Source organism: Geospiza fortis, unplaced genomic scaffold (assembly GCF_000277835.1).
Source record: "Geospiza fortis unplaced genomic scaffold, GeoFor_1.0 scaffold212, whole genome shotgun sequence".
NCBI lineage: Eukaryota > Metazoa > Chordata > Aves > Passeriformes > Thraupidae > Geospiza > Geospiza fortis.
Genome location: NW_005054644.1, coordinates 250,039 through 269,443, shown reverse-complemented (window position 1 = coordinate 269,443; position 19,405 = coordinate 250,039). Strand labels below are relative to the sequence as shown.

Sequence of the window (19,405 nt, the reverse complement as noted above, 5' to 3'; positions counted from 1 at the left end):
GGGAGGCTGCCCGGGGAAAGCCCGAGCCGGCCGAGGGGGAGCGGCGAGAGCGCTCGGCGTCTCGCTGGCTGTGGGTCCCGCTGCGAGTCAGTAATGCCCCTTTTTGTTTCGGTGTTGTAGGGCAGGATGGCATCGGTTGAAAGGGAGACACTGTCCCAAGAGGAGCTCCGGAAAAGGCTGTATCAGACTTTTAAGAGCCGAGGCGTGCTGGACACACTTAAGGTGTGCTTTGTTTTCAGCAGGTGCTGCCTGTGATCCTCTGTGCTGCTTTAACACAGAGAGCCCCAAAAGCCGTGCCGAGTACAAGCGTCTCGCTCTCTCCACGAAGTATTATTTTTGCCACAACTTAATTATTACTTGGGAGGGGGGTATGGGGTGTGTTGTGTTTGGGGGTTTTCGCCCCATTTGCGAGGTTCTCCCTAAACAGAATGGCCTTTCATTATGCCTTGGCCTCAGAGAGTTTTTCAGGAAGGTTAAAAGACTGCTTTAGGTCTTTGAAAATACCCATAATTGAAAAAGGAAGTCAGGCAGGGGAGAGAGCAATAAATTAGAATATAAAATAGGAAAGAATCTCTCAGGTTACAGGGTGTGTTTATTACCTATGATAATTAAGCATGTTATATGAATAATACAGGGTGTGTTTATTACCTATGATAAGTAAGTATGTTATATGAATAATACTTCTAAAATACTACAATCCTGTTTTAAAACTATTTGAGCTGTTTTGTCCTTGTTTGCTCATTCAGGAGAGTATATAGGAAAAAATCAAGATCAGTATTTCAAAAATATCATTGATAATCCAATAGCTAGGAATTTCCTATTTAGGACAATTTGTTTCTGCGTTATTTTCATACGAAGCTTGCAATGCTCGAACCATTTCTCATTTGACTTAACTAATATTCTATCAGATTACTTCATGTTTAAGTTCAATTTTCTACTTTGTTTAACTTGTCTAGAAGGTTATTTCTGCCTTCCTTTTCTGTACTAGGGATAGGGATTTAGCCCTGTGATTTCCACCTTCACTTTGCCACAAGGTGTATAAGTGGTCGCTGTTCTTGGTTGTTTTTGAGACAACATTATGTCTGTTAAAGTTGGCCAAAACTGGACAAGTTCAGAAGTTAATAAGGAAAACAGTTTTTTTCAATTGTGTTTGAGAGTTTGACTTAATGATCCTTTCCAACTCAGAATATTCTGTAGTTCTGTAATTTTGTTGTCAGCCTAATTTCTCTTGAAAACCATTCTAAAATATCAGGCTGGTCTGATGATCTGGCTTTGTTGAGTTTTGGTAATTATTTTGTCACATTTTTGGTAACACGCCACCTCTTTATTCAGTTGTGTCACTGTTGCATACCTGCTTTTGAAAGCTTAAAACACTATTTGTGCCATGATTTTTTCCTATAAACGATTTGTATAAACAATTTGAATAACTGTATAATGAAAATAATTCTTTCTTCCTTTCATGGAAGGGAGTTATTCTGATTTTAGGTTACTTTTCCCCCTCTATTATAACTCACAGAATGCAAATAAATAATTTTAAAATGCCATTTAGTTATTATTAGTGCTTGTAGGTCTCTTTGGTTAGTACTCTTTTGCTTCCTTACAAAATAATTGATATTAAAGACATTGAATTTTTTTGTTTATTTTGCCATCTACTTTTGTGATGGCATGAGCAGCTTCTTGGTATGAGACTCAAAAGTGGACCAGTGGGGGTTCCAAGAACACCTGAGATGGAGGCCATATCAGGAGGGCTTTATTTAAGCCAAAGGGAAGGAAAACAGGAAAGCAGTGATCTGAAAATGATAGTACAAGAGTGGTGTTTATGTGAGCTCTTGACTGGGAGCTTCTTTTTGTCCTATGTTTGATACATTTTGAGGGAAAGTCAGAGTTCATTTTATCCACCGTTAGAGGGTTTTGAAGAAGGACAGGGTGCTCATAGTGCATTTCCAGATTTTGCCAAAATTAGTATGCCCTCTTCTGTTTGTAGGTTGTATAAGTAAATGAGGCTCCCTGTGGATTTTGAAAAATTAAAACTTTCATTGAATCACATGTAAACTGATAATACCATGGGTTTTTTTCTGTATTAGACACACCTCCGAAACCAGCTAATCCATGAACTAATGCACCCAATTCTGAGTGGAGAGCTTCAGCCACAGATGGTTCCAAGTGAAGACAGTTCACTTTTGATCACTGCTTCCAACAGTTTGGTGGCAGATCATCTAGAGAGATGTGGCTATGAGTATTCACTTTCTGTTTTCTTTCCAGAAAGTGGATTAGAGAAGAGCAAGGTAAGTTCACTACTTTGCCTATTCCATGATGTCTAGGAGCTTTGTTCTCTGGAGGTTGTCATATTCTAACAATTGAAAAGATCATTTTTTGTGACAGGAAATACAAACATAAGTACAGCTTCTGATCATCTCCACAGAACATTCTGTCATTCAGGGTCATTTTCATGAATACTTAAAACTGGCAATAAGCTAGTGGTGCTGTTCTGGCTGTGTGGCAGAGCACTGGGGAACTGAACCTGATAAAAGTTTGTTTGGCCCTTCAGTTCCCTGAAAAGGTTGTTCCTGGTCAGTTCAAGCTGTTCTAACTACAAAGTGTGGCTGAAAAGTGCAGTCCTTGCCTTCCCTTTGCTTCTCTGTTAGTGTGTGATAGGGTGAAGTTGTTTCTAACTGAAAATTAGTTTTTTGACCTGGTGAGTAGTTAATCATCATTTGGGTTAGTGAGCTCATCTGATTTGGATGATAAATCAAGAAAATAGACAAGGAAAGTAGCAAGCACATGTTGACAGTGGGGAGAGAACAAAACTCTTTTCACAGCTTCAGCTGATGATGAAGGTACATGCTGGATGCAGTATGTCTGAAGTAGTGAAGATAAGTAAATGTAGAACAGCAGGCCTCTGAAAATGATTTTACAGGGAGTAAATAGATGTTTTACAAATGGAAAACATTTACAACTGTGAAATAGGGCCATTTGCATACTTGAAATTATTTTAAATTTGTTAACCTTTTCCAACTGATGTTTATTTTCCCCAAAGCTGTGGACTGTGCAAGATCTTCTTCAATTAATGAGGATCAATCCAGAATCCAGTCTTTACAAATCACTGGTAAAGTTATTTTGATTTTGAAAATAAGCTTAAATTACAGTGGTGATGAAAATAGACTGGCTAAAACTTCTTTTCTTTCTTACAGACTTCAGGAACTCGGAAGGAAAATAAAGGTACAAAATGTTTGCATGCAATGCAGAGATAATTGTGTTAGCTTCATTTTTATTAAGATGTAAGCAATAAAAAAGCAGATTTCTTAAATGTGTGTTGGTATGGAGTAATTTGGATTTAGTTGGATTTTGAAACTTGCAGTACACCAGGGTGATTAATGTTATATTTCAGGATTATCCAACTTGTATTTGTGGATTAACTGTTGACATTTACTTAAAAAATAAATGACTTGAACATTAGAAATATGAGAAAAATCTGTAATCAGGTATTACATATAATGCTCTTTGGAGACTTTTCATACTAACTTTGGAAAACTCAGGTTTTGGGTCGTCTTTATAACACTGTATTAGCCTGCAGAATATACTTCAAAAACTAGTTACAGATTTAATTGATTTTCCATTGCATTATATGAGAACTAATTCTTATGTCTGCATAACAAAACCTAGCTATACTGTATAACCTAAAGGAGCTTGATTTTCAAAACCCCCTGTTGCCTAAAGGCCTGATAATTAGGTACTAATAATGTTCACTGTCAACTGACCTTGGGAGTCAAGAGACATGGATGGGAGGAAAAGTTGCAAAAGGACAGCTTTTGCTGACTGAGATGAACTGGATTATGTTTATAATAAAACCATAATTGTTCACTAGTATTGATTTTTACTGAAATACTTGTTCTTTCTGTAAATCAAATAGATTTTCTTGCACATTGAAAATTGCTTTGTTAATTACAAATCTGATTTGCTAATTACTAATCTATTGGATCTTGATAGGTTTCCTTATGCAAATTTTAATTGGACTTACTGAACATCATCTAAACAGGGAAACTCACAGCACAGAAACGCAGACCACCTCAGTGCCTCCTTACAGAGAGTCTCTTGGTAAGTGCAAACAAGTCTCCCCAGATGTTTTCATACTGGTATATGTTATGGCTTTGTATATATTGCATGAATGGTGTTACTTTGTTACTTACTCAAATGCAACCTAAAGTTGCAGTGAGTAAAGGTCATGTCTGTCACTAGAACATTGAATCTCTAAATTTTCTTAAAATAAGGCAAAGTCAGGATAGGATTTTTTTTATAAATCACTCATGTGTTTCCTTAGGCATTTATCTAAGACCTATGACAAATGGACTGTAAATGTTATGTGTTGGAATATGTTCTGGAGAACAGAATTGTAAATGTGTGCCTTCTTTCTGTGAGCAAGTTTGGCATAAATTGGGAGTTCTTGAATGTATAATATGCATGCTGTTATTCATATATTAATACAAAAAAGCTAAAGGTTGCACAATTAATATATTAATACAAAAAAGCTACAAGTTGCATACAAAAGGAAATTCTTGTCCACCCATGGTAAGGAGGATGAATGGCTATGTAATACCACAAATCGTGCCTAAACAGCCTGTATATATAAAGCAGATAAATGGCATTTCTGTGCTGCCTCTGCTTTTGTGCAGAGTCTTTCTAGGATAGTGCTGCTTGAATAAGCTGAGGAATGTCCTGCAGAGTGAGGTTCCTGCAGTCTGGGTAAGGTAACTGCAGCCAATGCTTTTAAATTATGATGGATGTGTTGCTTTTTTATAGCTGAGAAGCTTCAGCTGATTGATGAACAGTTTGCAGACTCCTATCCTCAGCATCAGAAATATGAATCTTTAGAAGTGAAACTTAATGAATATAGAAAAGAAATAGAGAAGCAGCTTCAAGAAGAAATGCATCAAAAGGTATAACTCTGGTTTATGAATTTGAGGGAGACATTTGTTAATTTTCACTTTACACATTGCAAACTTTTCATACTAAAGGCAAATTGAAAAAATCTAATACTTACTTACAACAAGAACAGAAGGCTAAATTAATGCAATATCTGTTGTTAATTTGATGATATAACATGTATATTTGTCATCTCCCTTTTTTGTTAGATGTGCACAGAATGTTAAGCTTTGTATTCTGATGTTAATTTGTAACATAACATTTACTTACTCTGATTGTCTTAATTTGGTAAAATTTATCTGCTATTTCATTATTTTGTTTTGTGGAGAAATGTTTATACCACAATTTTAATTTTCCTTCCCGGTTAGGATTTTGATGCTTGAGTTTCAGTATGGTGCATAGCAACTGAGAGGTGAGAATTGCTGTTGTGTAGCTTGACAGATAATTAATTTTTAATACTGATGAGAATTTGCATTCTATTTCAAAACATTGCACAGAAACGCTAAAGCCGTGACAGTATTATGAATAATTTCTAACTTATTTTCTTCCTATAGCTGAAGACAGCTCTTTCAGAGAATTTTCCTTCATTTTGGAAATAAGATTAAAATTTTGTCACATAATCCTTTGATAATCCTTCTGTCTGAAAAATGGAGCAGAAGGAATATGCTGCATTTTATTTAAATACATATTTTTTCTTTTCCATAAATTTCAGACAAGATCATCTGTTTATTTAGGTAGAAAAAAAAGTAAGTCAACTGTATTTCATTTTTCATGAATTTCTGTCACAATCAGTCATTCCTTGGGATATGAAGATGATAATCTGATAATCAGAATCTTCCACACACTTTTAAAGGCACTCAGTCATCATTTATTTAGCCAGACAAGTAGAAAGATGGAGAGTTAAACCTCTCTTTTACCATCGTTCTTCATTTAACCTTTATTCCCCTACTGGCTCTTTTGTAGCATGTAAAACATGTTAATTGCTTTGTTGTTAAGTTTGTATCAGGTTAAGCACACCAGTTGTAACAAAGGAGATGAGAATCTCTTCTATAGTCAATTAGCTTTACATTAATTCCTTAGCAACATGATGTGAATTACTGTGAGACATTTCTAATCAAATTTCTGTATATACAAGTGATGTTGTACTGTCTCACTATTTCTTTAATTTTTCACAAAATTTGCGCCCACACACCTGAGTTGCTTGATCAGACATTCCTCCTGTGCCTTTTCCACTCTTTAATAATTTCTCACAATTTTTTCTGTCATTCTCTTTTGATTCTTTTGCTCAGTTTTTCCTCGCATTTTTTGTCTTGTATGCTTGCTTTCAATTTTTTTCCAAATTTTTATTGTTATTCTTTATAATCCCATTTGCTCTCACATATATTGTCCTTCACGTGCTGTATGGAGTCATGTTCCCAATGATCTTCTGTGCAGTTGCAAGATTTGTACTTTCCTGTTTGTGGGCATTTACTTTTTTTCAATTGTGCTTAGAAGTCAGTGAATTAGGACTTCTCTTTTTGTAATCCTCTTTAGAGGAAGTTACATGTTCTGCATTTTTTTACATTTCTGGCACTTCTTTTGTGTCCAGGTGAATTACTGTGGTTTCTGAGCAATTCAGGGTGTGGGTCTGTTTCTGCCATTTCTTGAATCACTAGTCAGAAGTGGTTCCTTGGGAAAGGAACAAGAATAAAGACAGCGTTGGAAGAGGATTAAAAGACCATGGCCATTCCTTAATTCCAAGCAGAGTATCACTCCTGCAGTGCATTTTTCTTCATAAGCTTCAGTTCTGCTCTTGTCTAAAGCCGGTAGTTTTGTGTAAGATCTGCTTTGGGATAAACACATGAAAACTATGTGAGATGTGCAGATAGTATGTGCTGCTAAGATACTTCTATCATGGTAATTATTTATTATCAATCTGTTGTTTCCTAAAATGAATTTCAAGGTGAAATTTGGAATTGTCTTTTTTGATTTGAAGATGGCCCTGTTTAACCCTCTCTTCCTCCTTTATGTAAAAGCTTCAACATTTTAAAGAAGTTGAAATAGCAAAGATTAAAATGGAGGAGAAGGTGCAGACCCAGAAAGAAATCTCTGAGCTGCGCCATGAGTTAGAGAGGACGCATCAAGCAAAGTCTGAAGCCTTGATTTCTCGTGAAAAGAATGCTATTGAGAGGCTTCAAAAGCAGCAAGAGGTAAAGTTCCAAATATTTTTTTCCTAATCTATTGCAAAATGATTCAGTGAGTTGGTTAGACTGTTCTTTTATATTTGGGAGATTTACCTTCAGATCTTACGTGGCTGATTAGGGAAAACTTAGAATTCACATTTGTTCTTATAAATAGGGGAATGCATTTAGCAACTGCAAGAATGAGTATGGTTAAACATCTAAGTAGAGAGGGCTGGAAAAAGAACAGTTCTGCAAGCTGGGATCTAAATGTAATAAATACTTTAAAATCTGTTTTAATAATTTTGCTAAATTCAGATCACTGGGGTTTTTTTTCAAAGAAAGTTGAACATAGCTTTTAGTTACACTCTTAAGTTCTTTTAGCTGCTCAGAAGACTAACCTAAATGGAATAAATAGCTCATATGGTACAGATATGATGTTTCTGTTTGGTTTTATATATTGAATGTTATGAATAGCCACCATCTTTACTGTAAGCTAGCATCTCATTTCATTTTTTTGAACATTTTTGTGTTGATGAGTTACTCCTGGGCTGTTAACTCTTGGTGTTTTGCCAGGGTAGTAACTGTTACTACAGCACACAATAATTTGTGTGTAGTTCTCAACTGCTTATCCTGATCTCAGGCTGTTACTTCTCAGTTTTTGAAAGAATAGTTTGTTTGCTCTTCTGTTGCCTGTTTGCCTTGCCACCTCCCTGCTATCTGCAGTAGACCTTCATATCCAAATAATAGTCATCCACAAATGCTAACTGTATTTTTGTGCTTTGGTGTGGTGGCATTATGGTTTTGTTTGTCTCTTTTTTTTCCCTGAGAACATGTGGTATTGGTTAACAAAGCAGTTGTGCAGCTCTATATATAAATTACTATAATATTAAATGTTTTATCAGCATGCCATGAATTTACTTCATGGTGATGTACTTTAAAGCTGACAAGAACACATCTTCTTCTGTGGGCATGAAATTATTTCAGTAATTAAAAAATCCCCTACCAATGACTAGATCAATGTTTCTGTCAAGTATTTTGTATAAATATTTGATTTCTCTTGTCAGCTTCTGCCCTCACTGAGAGCTTTGTTTTAATTACCTGGGGATTCTTTTAAGAGAGTTCAGGTATATTTACATTAAAGATGTCAGGTCATTTAACCCTTCACTATGATGACTTTAGGTCTAGGAAATGTGGCTTGAGAAACTGGTCTATGTTTTGTACCAGGAGCAGCAGCTAAATCTGTCATCACTGTCAAATGCACATGGCTTTCAAAGTTGATATAAGGGTCCATATGACAAAACCACAATTTTTTTCTTAGACTTTTTTTGGGTTTTTTTTTTGAGAGAAAGAATGTCTTTTGTGCTTAAGGCCAAAAAAAGCCATTTTTATTAATAGGAAGATATGTGGGTTTTGGTGTTGATATGTTCAGCACTTGGAGAATCCCTTTTACAATTTTTTATGAGTTCTGTAAATTAAACTGCAAAAACTGAAAGGCCATTGGTTTACTCAGTTTTAGTTTTAAGTCATGTTCTATCAGTGGGTTTTGGTATTTGTTTCTTTAGCTCCAGTTTTGTGAAGAACATTCAAAACTTGTTTATTGAGAAAAAGTCAAGTGTTTGAACATATTTATCCTGCAATTTAAAAAAAAATTCCTTTTACTTAAGTTTTAAGCAGTGCTATTTCTTAAAGGAAGGATGTTTATGGGTAGACGGAAGTGACTCCATCTAAAACTCCATTTTTACTCCGAGTGAAAGTAGAAAGGGAGTTTAAAAAAGATACTTCAAATTGATTCCAGATGTTATTTCATATAATGACTATATAAATAGTATTTATGGGAGTAAGATCAGTCAGTCCCTGAAGAAGATCCTTTAAAGTTTGAGTGTGTTAGACAGTAAATGAAGTTTTACAGTGACGCAGAACTAAGGATAATGTTTTGTGGTGCAGATAGAAGCAAAGGAAGTGTATGCTCAGAGACAAAGTCTGTTGAAAGATATTGAAGCCATAAGGACCAGGGAGGCAGAACTGAAGCAAAGGATGGAGGCATTTGAAATGTAAGTTGCTAAAGGATATGTACAATGCTAAATGATGCTTCTGCAAAACTTGCCTCAAGATGTTTCTGCTTCTGTGATGTTGATATTGATAATATATCCCAGAATTTTACATTTTGAGCAGTATTGTGTACTGTCTCTATTAGAAGGGATACTCCATACAAAAAGATGTTTCTGGTTTTTTCTATTTCACCTCATCCAACCAAAACAGTTCAGTGTTACTTTGCAGGCAAGGAACCAGATGTTCACTTTCAAGTGCTTAAATTAAAAAAACCAAACCCCCAAACAACACAGTATGTAACCCTAACACTCATGAGATATGCACATGAATATTTTGCCTTATTAGTCCTGTGTTTTGGGGTTGATTTTTATTTTTTTTATTTGTCCTTAAGATCCATTTTCTTTAGTTAAATAAAAAAAAAGTAACTAATCCATTTTTGGCCAAATTTTCAATACTACTTAATGTTATTACTTTGTCATCTGTTTTTCATAGTGAAATGAGTATCCTGCTAACAAAAGCTTGGGGTTTTTCATCAACCCAGCAGAGGGTGCTGATAGAATAGCATGCTCAGCTATTCCAGCTATTCAGCTCTTTCCTTTGAAGTGTGTTTAGTGTGGGAAACTGAGCCAGGGTTAACCCGGGATAGCTGCATAGTTGATTGGTTCTGAATTTTAAATAGGGCAATTTAGTTTTGTCACATCACCATGTTCTTAATGAACTACAGTGACAGAGTCTGATGATGATTTCAAATTGCAACAGTATTCTAAACAAGCACATTGCCCTTTGATGTCTGTAAATGTTATTTTGAAAAAGAAACAGAAACCCAGACTAAAACTTTGACTTTATAACTGGTCATTGTCTGTATATTTCTGGATATTTCAGCACCCAGAAAGTTCAGGAGGAGAAAAATAAAGCTATAGAAGATGCGCTTCGACGTCGTGAGGTTGCTGTGAAGAACATAGAGGAGACATATGACCAAAAGCTGAAGACAGAGCTCTTAAAGTAAATTTTTTTGTCTCTAATAGGACACATAATATGAAAACAGAGTCATAAATTCTATAAGATTTATTTTAAAAAGCGTAGCAAAGCAAGGACTTTGTGCACTTATGTTTTTGTTTTAGTGAGATTGAATCTTTTTCATTACTGCTTAGCTATTTGCTAGTAAGTTTACTATAGAAAATAATTCTCTTTTGGTTATAGGTTATATTGTTGCTGTAGTTTAAATTCTGTGTCAGTATCTGAAAAAGACATCTGACATTAGCTTGTATATTTAGACAAGGGGATCTGAAGCGGTTACTTCCTTTGACCACAGTTAAAAGAAGTGAGCGTTTTATGAATGCAGAAGAGGCATGAAGGGGAAATCAGCATTAAAGAGATGTTACAGGTTTCTTGGAAAAGGGGAGAGAGACATACTAGTCCATTGTACAGACAGACTGGCTCTTACCTTTGCCCCTTCCCAGTTATGAAGAGGGATCCTGTGATATAGATCTCTTTTTTATTGGTTACCTTCTGTTTGAACCTGGTCTTAAGGATTTGGCAGTCATCTGTGGCTTCTTGTGGGGTGTTCCAGTGGGTATATCCTAACTTTACTATAGCACTTCTTTGTAGTACCTTGGTCACTTGAAGGGTTCCTCTATATTTCAATGCAGACAAGAGCTCTTGGATGTCGTGAACCTGTCTCAGGCTGTTAAAGCAAGCAACTAATGAATCATTACTTTTTACTGCAAGCCAGTATTATCTGTGGTTTTAGGTCTTTAAATTAAAGGGCAAAGATGTTGATAGTAGGTTTTGGTAAAAATAATCCCTTGGCATTTGATGATTTTGTTAGAGACCAGTGAAATGCAACTAATTGATTGACCTTACAGCTAGTTAAAAATAGTTGTTGCAAAGTCCTTTCAGTACATGAGGAGAAGCAAAGCATTTTAAGGATAAACTACTGCTTTGCTTATTTTATCAACATACAAAATATTTTAAGGCATGCTGCAGGTGCTCAGAAACACAAAATCCATGTCCTTTTGACCCGAATCATTGATGAAAAGTATTAAAGACTACTGTTTCTTATACAGAAGTAGTGATGCTTGCTAGCAAATCAGTCTTTTTTTTTTTTTTTTTTTTGCATTAAATATTAAATCCCACTTTTGGGAGAAGAATCTGAGTGGTCTGGAACATTTGCAGAAATGCAGGAGGATGGCTATATCTGAAATTGTTTATAAATTATGTCCCAGTCATGTAGAATGCTGAGCTGTCTTAGCTCCTGTAAATTCCAGTTCACTGGAATGGCACTGTTGGATAACTACTGGGCTATGAATAGTGGTGTACCTGGGCAGTGCTCAGTGTCTGGCTGGTGACTGGTGGTGTGCACAGAATCCCTGGGGCCAGTTCTGGGGCCCTTATTGTCCAACACCTTCATCTGGATATGGACACGGGGCATCCTCAGCTTTGAACATGAGGCTTAATTAAGAGGAATCCTTTCCACAGTGAGTGACAGAGTTTCAGTTCAGGCAGATTTTGACAAGGTTGGGAATCATGCCAGTGCAGATCCTAGGAATTTTAACAAGGAGAATGGCAAAGCTCAGCGCTTGGGGCAGAATAGCCCTGTGAGGTTGTATAAATGGGAAGAATAGTTGACTGAGGAGCTGCATTTCTGAAGTGGAGGTGGATGAGTTACAGTGAATGCCAGGTTGGTTATGAGCCAGCAGCATTCTCTGACAAATAAGGCAAAACAGTATGGTGGGTAAGATTAGAAGCAGCATGGCCAGCAGACTGAGGGAACTTATTGTCCATTGAAAGGTAGTGGGGAAAACCAGGCTGGGAATACCATGCCCAAATTTGGGCTCCCCAGTTCAAAACAGTCATGAAGAAACTGGAAAGGGCTTGGTAAAGTCTGCCAGGATAGTCCATTTGAACTAGACTCTCAGATTTGACCTCTGAGTTCATATGGAAGGGGTTGGAAGTTGTGGCTTGGGAGATTTAGCTTGGACATAAGGAAAAAATCTACTGGGAGAGTAGTGCAGCATTGGTCAGATCATCCAGGGAGATGCTGAATATATGTCCTTTGAGGTTTTCAGGACTTGGCTAGGAAGAGCCACATCTGCCCTGCTGTACAGGTGGCAGTAGTCTGGCTTTTTGAGGAAGTGATTGAATGAGATGATTGGCAAGGCCTTTACCAACCATTTTGGTGGCTCTGTGATAGTTAATTTTGTTAATAAATTATTGTGGGATTATAGTTTAGTTTGGCAAAGAATGGAGTTAACACAAATGCCTGTGCATGTGTGCACACATATCCTTTGGGAGTACATAATCCTTTTTGTTTCTAGATACCAGCTTGAATTAAAAGAAGAACACATTGCCAGAACCAATAAAGTTACTGAAGATGAGAAAAGAAATAAAGGTAACCATCTGTCTGAGATTGATAAAGTACCTGTTTATCTCTAGAGCTTTTACTGTCATATGCCAAACCACTACTGTTCCTGAACAGTCCTGGTGTTCAGTGGTATAAGGGACAGAAGAACCATCAGAACAGGTGACATTCAGCAACAGTGACAGTTCAGCAACTTGTTGCTGTTCAGAATGTAGTGGGAATCATAAATTGCTACTTTGCACAGAGGCTGCAGAGCATTCCTGGTTTTTCAGTGTCCCATTTCCTTTGGAAGTCCTACTGGCTCATTCAGGCTTTGACTGAACTCTGGCACAGTTGCCAGTTTCTACATTTATTGTGCACAAAATGTTTAATTGGAGCTTGTGGAAGAGAGCAGAACAGATAACGGGGTTAGACTTTAAAGTTAGGGCTGTGTAAGAAATGATGTATCACAGGCATATGAATTTGATTTACTTAATTTTAAATGTGTATATGCATGTGCATACATTTGTATATACAGCATGATTTAGTTAATTTTGAAGGCGTGTGTGTATGACAGTCATTTTTATGTCTTAAATTGAATTTTGGGCTTAGCAGCTTAAAACTGTTTTCTGCTGATACAGTTTTTTTACTGTAATACTCTACTAATTTTAATTCAGCATTTGTAATCCTCCCTGCAGAGAAAGCAATGCTTTTGCAAGAAGAAGCCATTGCTGTTAATTCAAAAAAGGAGGAACTCAAGCAAGCTGTGTCACGCGCCAAAGAGCTTGAGGTAATTGTAAATATGAATTTAAAGAAGCCTGTATTCTAACTGATGCAGTTCGGGTATGTTACAAATAAAAAAGAAAATGTGAAATAAAGATAATTGTTGAGTACTACAGCAGTTCATAAGCTTCTAAACTGTTCTTTGTCTGCAGCTGGACTTGGAGTCAGTGAAGGCCCAGGTTCTGTTGGTAAATAAACAGAATAATTTGTTGACAGAAAAACTGAAAGAGGTATCAGACTATCCTTTGCTAAAGGAGGAAAAAGTGGAGCTCCAAGTGCAGAATAAACTACTTAGGCAACAGTTGGATGAGACTCGGAGTGAGAACCAGCATCTTCGAGACAGTCAGTGTGAATGATTTAGTTATTTTCTTGTTTATGTTTCTCTACAAGTATTTGTTTAGAAGTAAATTTTCATTAAAATGCTTTCTTTGTATTATGTTTGCTAGTAGTTAGCATGAAGCCCGTGCTAGTGGTTGAGCAGTCCTTGGCATAAGTTTATTTTCTTTTTTATGTCTGTATGGGGGAAATCCTGAATTAAGTGATAGCTGTAATTTGTAAGGCTATCCCTTTCACCCTCTGAAAAAAGCACTGCAATATTTCTAACCATTGCATGAGTATGGTTAATCATGGTAAAAGAACATGGCATTGTTATTGAAGTGCTTGCCTGACTACAGTAATAAATAAATTATTTTTAATGTGCATTTCAGAGTACAGGAGAGTAGGCATGTGTGTGCAGTTATGTAAGATAAGGATATGTGTTTTTCTTCCAGTGTAGGATAGTCTGGGTCTAGTTCTTAAAGGACTACACCAATGAAGATTTTGGTCCTTTGTAAAAGGATGAAGAAAAATATCCCCAAGTACTTATTCAGACAAAGCCTTGTTATGTTCCTAAAATCAAACCAGCTTTACATGTTGATGGGGTATTGTGTAGAAAAGTGCACACTTGTTATTCTTTGTCTGAGTGTGTGGTATTTCCTTTTGGGGTAGAGCTGTCCCAGCCCTCGGCAGAGTACCTGGCCTGCCAAGTGGAGCTGAGGAGAGTGGAGCATTCTACGAAATTGGTGCTGGATGAATATGAAAGTCATAAGCATATGTTGGAAAAACAGCTACAAAGTGAGGTAAATTATTCTTTCAAAATTATTTGAATAGTTTCTTCTTCCTGTCTTGTCTTTCACAATTATCCATCTGCCGGTGCAGGCCATTTGGCATGCAGTTACAAGGATTGTTTGTACAGTGCTTATTTTTATGTATACAGCTAACTCTAAAGAAAACAAAATATCACCACACCAAAAAACTACCAAAAAATAAAACCAACCCAACATTACCAAGTCTTACCAAGTCACCAAATTGTCAGTGCTGACTTTCAGTAGGATACTAGGTATATATGATCTGACTGGACTTGAAAAACATTTAGAAACCAAGTATTCAGCCAATTAAGATTTTTCTTGTTGTTTAAATTACGCTGGCTTTTGTTTTTCCTCTTGATTTCCTATAGATTGAGCGTTGTGCCCAGTTAAAGGCCCAACTGTTAGACTCTGAAGCTACTGTCAGGAAGTTAAATATGCAGGTTGAAGAACTGAAACTGCAAGTGAAGCAAACACAGGCAGGTTTGTATCTTACATCAGAGCAGTCCTTTATGAAGGACAAATGAAAAAAGTTCCAGAAGCTTAAAAAAACTGCAGTTGTGTAGAACCAGCACATCACCAGGGAGTAGATTTTAAAGTTTAAAATCAAAATCTATTTAAAGCCCAGTTTAAAAAGGAGACTCATTTTAACCTCCTTTCAGAAAACAAACCTGGCAGAGGAAGAAAAATATCCTCCCTGAGCATTTGCATATTTTTATTGTCCGTTTTTCCTCAGGATAAGGCCATTAATGTTTGCTGATAACATAAACAACATTTTCCAGCAGGCAATTTGTGTTTTAATGTGTTTTGATTCTTGAATGTTCATAATAAAAATAATCAATTTAAAATTTTATTTTGTACTTCAGAAATTTAGGTCTAACTCTTAAACAGATTTAGTTGAGTCTAACTTTTGCCTAACTTATGCTTAACTTACCTCATAAGGGCATTAGAAACAGGGGCACTCACATAAAGCAATTCAGTCTGCTGAAGAAATGTTCTTTTAAAGATTTGTGTCTGTCAGTTTGTTAATATCAAGTATTATAAATAAAAGGGTTAGTATATGTATTTAATGTAAAAATCTGGAATTCAATTCTGCAATGATCATACATTACATACAACATGTTGTCTCATAGCTCAGTATATGCAATATTTTACATTTCATACTATTCTCTAGACTTACATGTACATTTATGGTACACATATCAGTACCATTTGGAATTGGAAATTTGTTATATGAAAATAGCAAATATATATTTTAATTAAATGACTGAAAGTACTGTAGGAACTTTCATTTTACATCACAGTTAATGAAGTCATTGAAGAACCATTTGCGTAGAATAAAAACAAGGCTGTAAATTTGCTGAAAGAGAGCAGATTGGTTTTTTGGGCTTGTTGAAGCGTGGAAGTGTATGGAAGCAGACTGGCCCAAAACATTCAATTTAACTGGCAATTTTAGAGTACTTTTAATGAAAAAAAAAGAAAAACCAAAACAAAATATTTTCTGTGCCCTGTGTTGTTTTTCTCCAAAATGATTTTTTGAATTAAATAAAGGGAAACTGTTAAGACTTGTGTCATGCCCTGTATTCCCTAGACTTTATCAGCATGATTAGATGTAACATGTCCAAAGTGGTAATGTTTTCATGTTTGTTTATTTACTTAAACATAAGGTTGTACTCTACAATGTTATTTTTTAAATTAATGGTGGTTTTAGATGGAAGAATTATATATTTTAAAAAATTGCAGTGGTAATTTGCAGCTTTGGAGCTGCATTAAAAATACATTTAAATCAATTAAACCATTAAATTCTCAAAATGTAAGCCAATTCCATGGTAGAATAATTTTGATCAAATTGGAATTTAAATGCCATGTTTTACTATTTTTGCTTTGCTGTGGGTCCCCCTCCCTCTCTTTAGTGTCACTTATTCCTCTTGCTGCCATTTAGCTCTGGAGAATGAGGTGTATCGGAACCCAAAGCCGTCGCTCATCGACCGCTCTGTCCTTGATTTCCTGGGAGACAGGATGGGGGACAGGCTGGTGCCCCACGACATTTACGTGGATGGTGCATTCCCAAGGAAGCCACTCCTGCCCGATGTGGGGACAGCCAGCGCCGTGCCAGGGCCACGCGGCGCCTCCCCAGACTCTGACCTGGAGTGCATCGCGCAGGCCCGGGCCAGGGTGAAGGAGCTGGAAAAGGAGGCCGAGTTCTTGGAAGAAGCCTACAGGAATTACCAACACAGAGTCATGCTGAGTGCAGCTGCAAGCAGAACACCAAGCAAGATGCAGCCTCCTTTAATTCTGCAGTGTCCTCTTAGTAGCAAGCCTTTGATTACCCAGCAGGAACTGTTAGAGCATAATCCCAGCTGCCCAAATTCCCCTCTGGGCAGTCCAAGAGGTGAGGAACACATCAAAAGAACCGGGCAGGTCGATATCTTTAAAACTTCCTTCACGCCACCACGCAGAGGAGCATCTTCAAGGCGCCTTTCTTCCACTCCCATTTCCAAACCAAAGAAAGACCTCAGTAACAAGAAAATTCCAGATGGTAAGTCTCAATTGTTAATGGGGTGCAGTAATGGGTTTTACTTACTGTTCCTCTTGTGCTCTGGGAACAGAAAGATTTAGCAGTGTTAGTCATGGACTCGTTATTTGCTAAGATGCAGGAGAAGTCAGGAGATGTGGTTTTGCAGGAGACAGAATATACCAGCTGCTTGGAGTATTGCTTCTTCCTGGAAACAAGTACTGGAGAAGCATGTTTACATTCCCTCTACACACTCTAGGGAGCTTTCAAGAGAAGACTACACCATATAAATCCCTACAGGTGTAGCTTCATGATATACAGAGTTTAATTCAAAACTTGCTATTAAGTATAACTTTGAACATGAATTATTGTTTCTTAACCCTCCTATATTTCTAACCTTTCATTTAACTGTTGTAGTTAAAGTGTGTGGCAGAAGATGTCTTTGGCTTCTCTTAAATCGAGCTTTCCAGTCTGAAAGGTCCAGATTTCCTTTTGTTTCTTCTTTTTGTGTGACATCTTTATAAAATACTCCTCAGCAATTGTAAGGAGGAAGAACCTATTTTTGAAAAATTTTCATTTGCTATCAATGTCACAGTTTCTAATAATTGCTTAGTCTTTTTTTTTAAGGACAGTATTTAGAAAAGCAAGCAAAATAGAAATAAAATGTAAAAAAAAAATCTGTTGTTTCAAATCTGCAGTACATCTGCTTCTTGAGTGTTGCAATTTTTTTCACCCTGGCTTGAAGTGGATTTAATACAATTAAAAAAAGAGTAACAAAAAAAAAGATAATGATCAGCTGCTCCACGAAGGAAGGTTAAATACATGAGCAACTTAGTTTGAAAGAAGGATGGCTGTGGGAAATCTGGAAAACAATGAGCAATGTGAAGAAGGTGAAAAGGGATCAACTGGTTACTGTTTCACAGACCCCAGAATCCCCTAATATTGAAAGGAAATAAAATTAAAAGCTTTTTCATACCATGAGTAAGTTGTGTAATTCATTGCTTCTGTGAGAACAAGCATAGGTGCAGGAATACAACTTCTCTGTCAGGATGATCCAAAAAAAGTATTGATTGGAGAAAGGTTGGGATGAGTACTGCCAGCGGTAAGATACAAGTATTCTCCTTTTTCAGTTTTAGTTTAGTTTTCTTTGGTACTGGGCACTGTTAGAAACAGATTACAAACACTGATTGATTGTGGCTGTCCCTGTGTTTCTGCATGTAGAGTATCATATTCTTAGATGTTACTAAAAACATCTTTGAGACTTCAACTTCCAAAGCAATCTTTCATGTTGTAAGTTCTCTCTGTCAACTTCTATATAAAATATGCACAGACTATTTGTTTAGCACTGCACACAGACAAAATCTTCCATAATAGTAGGGTTTTGTTGAAAAATTGTGAAATGTTAAAACTACAGTTGTGTGCATAACCTGAACAATTCTCTCTGTACTTTTCAGAAGCTAGTTACAGGATGGTAGATCTCTTTTTTTTCTGTTGGATCTGTTTTTTGCTTAATGCACAAAATGGACTGGTTCTGGAGAGGAGTAAGAATTGAATAACAAAGGAGTGCATTACCTGACTCAGGAGTTACAGAAATGGAGTGGTGAGGAGTGTAGGAAACCAGGCTGAAGCTGGGTGATAGGATATTAAGGTTAGCTTCAATGCTAACTGTGCTGTTAGTGGGATTTGTCACCTCCCACTTAGATTGCTTCCCCACTGAGATGTCACTTCTCCCTCATGAGTCTTCTGAGGAGTGCTTTTATGCTGGTGTATATATATTATTCTTTTCTGCTAAAGATGGCTGAAGCACCAGGTGTGGTTTTGCTAGAAAACTCCTGAGTCATTCTGGAAGCTTCTGTGTAGCTTTTTGGTGCTGTTGGAAATACCAGTCTGAACAACTCAGGGTAAATTTAAAGAGGTAGAAGATACCATGCATGTGAGTCTGAGATTTGTGTTTCCTTTAAGTGAGGTTAAGTGCAGCTCAGTTGTCAGCACCTGTCTCTGGAGAATGAAAGGAAGAAGAAGTATGTTCTGCTCTAAAATACTTACAGTTGGCAGATCCAGCAGCTGTTCTACTGCATAATCTGCAAGTAGAAGGATTATGCAGTTTTTTTTATTTTCCTTTAAACTAGCTCATGCATTTGGCTGTTTTCCTTCTTAGGTCCGTGCACATTGAACCAATAATGCATGTGTTGTACAACCAGCCTTGTCTGAGAAATAGTAGCACAAATAGCTAATACAAATTGTGGAATTTTTATTCTGCAGAGAGCATCAAGAGCTCATCCTTTACCTCTTCACAGCACAGTGTTGACCAGGTTCTTTCTCCTATTTCAAAGCGATGTTTGCTTTCATCTTCTGAGTCTGTTCCTTCCTCGCCATCCAGTCATGGCCAGAAAACCAGGTAACATTGTTTACAAAGCAACATTTTTAACCTGCTTTTTAAAGAAACTTTTATCTAATTGCTCACGGTGGTAGCTGCTTTTACAAATCAAGCAAGCCATTGATTTTATAAGTG

The 19,405-nt window shown here is 36.7% G+C and overlaps 1 protein-coding gene across 2 annotated transcripts in view; it reads left to right on the top strand.

Annotated features, from left to right (window-relative positions):
* The window catches only part of OFD1 (OFD1 centriole and centriolar satellite protein), a 29,250-nt gene continuing 9,845 nt past the window's right edge, over positions 1-19,405 (top strand). For both annotated transcript variants that reach the window (XM_031064854.1, XM_031064853.1), the window contains exons 1-16: positions 1-222; positions 2,085-2,285; positions 3,038-3,106; positions 3,192-3,219; positions 3,988-4,095; positions 4,798-4,934; positions 6,936-7,109; positions 9,027-9,133; positions 10,014-10,133; positions 12,449-12,522; positions 13,170-13,261; positions 13,407-13,596; positions 14,242-14,372; positions 14,750-14,861; positions 16,321-16,917; positions 19,156-19,291. In XM_031064854.1, coding sequence (XP_030920714.1) covers positions 127-222; positions 2,085-2,285; positions 3,038-3,106; positions 3,192-3,219; positions 3,988-4,095; positions 4,798-4,934; positions 6,936-7,109; positions 9,027-9,133; positions 10,014-10,133; positions 12,449-12,522; positions 13,170-13,261; positions 13,407-13,596; positions 14,242-14,372; positions 14,750-14,861; positions 16,321-16,917; positions 19,156-19,291 — 2,372 coding nt within the window. In that variant the 5' untranslated portion in view covers positions 1-126. The remainder of the gene's footprint in view (positions 223-2,084; positions 2,286-3,037; positions 3,107-3,191; positions 3,220-3,987; positions 4,096-4,797; positions 4,935-6,935; positions 7,110-9,026; positions 9,134-10,013; positions 10,134-12,448; positions 12,523-13,169; positions 13,262-13,406; positions 13,597-14,241; positions 14,373-14,749; positions 14,862-16,320; positions 16,918-19,155; positions 19,292-19,405) is intronic.